Raw genomic sequence first — 4,137 nt, 5'->3', positions numbered from 1 at the left:
CGCAGCGGGCGCCGGCGTGGGGCTTGCGCACGTGGGAGGGCGCTGGTGTGGCCGGCCGTCGTCGCTGTCGCTGTGGCCTCTTCAGCGAGACCGGCGTTTGACTCCCAGGGACCAGACGCCGCCGTCTGCCTTCCCCCCCAGGTCGAAGGACCCGGCGCCCGCCGCTCCTGGCCTCTCGGCGTGCCCATGATCTCCCGGTGCCTTTCGGCGGTGCAAGGCCTCCACAGGTACTCACGCGCGGGTAACCTTGACCGCGGGCGGGGCGGGTCTCCCGCGCAGGCCTTGCTCGGCTCCCGGGCGCAGCCTTCCTGCGCCCGCCGCGCCCCTCGGGCCCACCCTCCCCGCGGCGCGCACGCTGGGCCGCTGGGGACACCTGAACGGCCACCTGGGGCCACCTTTGCCTCCTCGGTTCCCTCGGGAGGGCGTTCATTCTCCTTTGTTTGGGACTGCCTCAGTTGCAGTCGACAAGACCGGTCTGGCAGACCCAAACCAAATAATGCAGAACGAAGAGCTGGGCTTGAAAATGCTCCCGCCCCCCTCATCCGACACTGCAGACCTGGCATTAGAAGTGCCGCAGCTCTGAACCCAAGCATAACAATTCTCGTTTGTTCATCGTGCACCACATTAGTATTCTAATCCTTTCTTATATGTACATGAAACCACCTTGCCTTTGCCGTTTACTTCCGCCCATGCTTTCGAATTTCCTTAATTTTTTTTTTTTTTTTTTTTTTTTTTAATACTCTGCTTCTTGTCCCGGCAAATTGACTTGGCTCACTATTATTCTTTGGACACAGCTTTGGGCAGCCGTGGCTGCTGTTTTGGATTGCTTCCTAGCTTTCTAACCACACCCCTCTGCAACAGACCAGTAGCAAGATGGTGAGAAAATTGAATTCTTTGCAGAGATGCTCTGATTTTTAGGAAACAATGCCGCCGCCACCCCATTCCCAAATCTATCCACAGCTGTAAATCCAAAGATTAAATAGAAAAAAGGAAAGGTTTGTTTCCTGCTAGATACTTACAAAACTACTTTGGAATATACAGTGTCAGCATTTAAGCTTTCACAGCTTGCCATTGTACAGAGCCACTGGTCTGTGGGGAGCTTTGTGTTACTGAATCTTTGTACTTCCTGCGCATCCAGAACAATGGTCATTATAGAGTTAATGTATGACTGTAACTATATTTTAGGCTGCCATTTTTCATTTTTTGCCATTCTCCAAGCCAGAAGTGGTATAGTTTTCAACGAAGCTATGCCAACAGATGAAGGCATTCACATGATGCAGGTGTGAGAAAAGAGACCAAATTTTCTATTAAAACAGCAGTTCTTTAACTTTTTTAGTCTCAGGACTTAAGAACTTCTGTGCATATGGGTTATGTGTGTCTGTATTTACCAGAAATTAAAATAGAACGTCTTTAGAAACTGTTTCTAAAACAATACTTCATACATTAATCAATATGTTGTTGATCCATTCATCAATGGACATAGGCTGCTTCTGCCTTTTGACTCTTCCCAATACTGCTGTGATTATTTGAGTGCAAATACCTGAATCTCTGCTTTTTTTTTTCTTTGTGAGCTATGTCTAGAAGTGGAAATTGCTGGATCATTTATTAATGCTATGTCTGATATCTTGAAAAAGCGCCATACTGTTTTGAACTCTGGCTGTACCATTTTTACATTCTCATCAGCAGTGCGTTGGCTGGCTTCCAGTTTTGTCCAATACTGTTTTACATTTTTGCAAAACTAATAAATGTACGACTTAATACAGGATATCCTGCTTCTTACATCTGCTTCTGTATCTAATCTATTGCTGTATTTTGTTTTGCTTTTAGAAGAGCAAGAGCCAAGTATGGTGGTGCATACCTATCATCCGAGCTCTCTGGTAGACCACGAGAGGAGTATTACAAATTCAAGCCCAGCCTAGGGAACAAGAATTTAACAAGACTGTGTCTCAAAGTATTTATAAAAGGTTAGGGATATAACTCATTGTGAAAACCTTGTGTTTAATCCCCAGTATGGAAAAAAAATGTAGAAATCCTGCCTTATGCTTACATATGGAGAAAGTATCTTTTTTAAGCTATTTATTTATTTATTTATTTATTTATTTGATACAGGGTCTCGCTACACAGCTCAGACTTACAGTGATCCTCCTGTCTCAGCCTCCCCAGCACTGGGATTACAGGTGTGCCCCGCCACACCCAGCCTTGATAGCTAGCTTGGCAAAGTGCCCAAACATCATACAATACCAGTGATCAAATCCAGGTCTTTGCGCTTGCCAGGCAGGCACTTACATTGCCGAGCTGTGTTCTCAGCCCTTCAGTAGCTTCTACAAATAAAGTCACAGATACTCTTTAATATCACAGCATATTCAGCCAATTATAGTTTTCTAAAGTTTATTTATTTATTTATTTATTTTTTGCAGAACCAGGGATTGAACACAAGTCCTTGCTCTTGCCCAGCAAGCAGTTATCCCACTGAGCTATCTCCCTGGCTCTAAAGTTTATTTGCAAAGTAGAATCTGATGCCATAAACTCAATTGATACAGCTTATGTTTTGAGTAGATCTCCTATTCATACATGATTTTAAATTTAAATCACTTAGAAATGAGTGGTTCAGTATGTTATATAGGCCCATATAGACCTTCCTAATGTTGACATATTTCATTATTCAATATCAAACAGTCCCATTCTTGGATGTCCTCATATGTCTTAGAGGAGTCTCTAAGTATTTGCTGTCATAGTCACTGTGGAATAGTATTTTCCAAAATTCTGATTTTCACTTGAAAGCTGGCATTTTATCATTAGTAACACCTACTGTCAGTTTTTTATTTTCCCAGAAGTGAGCTTTACTTGTTATATTTTTTACAGAATTTTGTCAGATACCTAAATCAAGATAATTATGATTTGCGTGTCAATTGTTTGATCTAGTAAAGTTGGTATTACGTGAAGAAAAAAAAGGCAAATTATTCAATCACACAAGTCCTCTGAATTTCAATAGCCATATCTTTTGAGCAACCACTGAATTCAGCTTACGCAGCACAAGTGGTCACAAAGATACACTAAAGGGTTGAGATTTAATAAAATTCACAATTTTTTCATAGTGCTGGAGATTGAACCCCAGGGTCTTGCTCACGCTAGGCAAGTACCATACTACTAAACTATATCCTCATCCCCCTTTTTTTTTTTCAATTTTGAGGCAGAATCTCACTAAATCTCTTAAGCTGGGCTCAAAATTGAATTTCTCCTGCCTCAGCCTCCCAAGTAGCTATGATTGCAGATGTGTATCGTGTCTGGCCCCATTGGACTTCTCAAGTTTCTTATTTTGTAAAGTGAAAAAGACTAGACTAAATTATATATAAGGTTTTTTCCCCTAATTTTATGCTGCCATAGGAATTAAACCGGAAGAATTTCTCTTCTGCCTCATCTAGATTGTGCAGCAGGTGACTTAAGCAAAATTTAATGTCTTATACAGAATGGATGACATGGTCACAGAAACAATAAGGGCTGTTCAACCGTGTTAGGTCACATATAGTTGTAATAGCCCTAATTTTCTCTATCAATAAAAGAAGCTTGGTTTTAAAGTTACAGTTATACATATTCTGTATAGAAAACAAAAAGTAATGACACAAAAAAGAAAATGTGAAAAATACGCACATACAACCTACATATCCAGAAATACCAATTGTTTAGAGCCTTCAAAAATCTCTTCCAGGGCTGGAGAGGTAGCTCAGTGGTCTAAGCTCCTGCCTGACAAGCACAAGGACCTGGATTTGATCCCCGGTACTGCATGCTGAGCCTTCCCTGCACATTGCGGGCCACCAAAACCAGGCATGGTGGCACACGCCTGTAATCCCAGTGTTGGGGAGGCTGAGACAGGAGGATCACCATGAGTCCAAGCTGCTTCGTGAGACCCTGTACCAAATAAATAAATAAATAGTTTAAAATTTTTCTTTAAGGGCCAGGAAGATGGCTCAGTGGGATAGGTGCTTCCCTGGCAAGCACAAGGGTCTGGGTTCAATCCCTGGTTCTGCAGGAAAAAAAAAAATTTTTTTTTTTCTTTAAAACCTCTTCCAGGGGCTGGAGAGATGGCTCAGTGGTCTAAAGCACCTACTTGGAACAAGCTTGGCAAAGCACAGGGACCGC

At 42.7% G+C, this 4,137-nt stretch overlaps 1 protein-coding gene across 1 annotated transcript in view; it reads left to right on the top strand.

Moving 5' to 3' along the window:
- Positions 1-26: 26 nt before the first annotated feature.
- Positions 27-4,137, top strand: part of Nln (neurolysin) — a 123,226-nt gene continuing 119,115 nt past the window's right edge. The window contains exon 1 of the mRNA XM_023706035.1: positions 27-227. Within this exon, the coding sequence (XP_023561803.1) occupies positions 187-227 (41 nt within the window). The 5' untranslated portion in view covers positions 27-186. The remainder of the gene's footprint in view (positions 228-4,137) is intronic.

The sequence above is a fragment of the Octodon degus genome, unplaced genomic scaffold (assembly GCF_000260255.1).
Source record: "Octodon degus isolate 3935 unplaced genomic scaffold, OctDeg1.0 scaffold00001, whole genome shotgun sequence".
NCBI classification, from domain to species: Eukaryota; Metazoa; Chordata; class Mammalia; order Rodentia; family Octodontidae; genus Octodon; species Octodon degus.
This window is presented reverse-complemented; position numbering and strand designations above follow the sequence as displayed.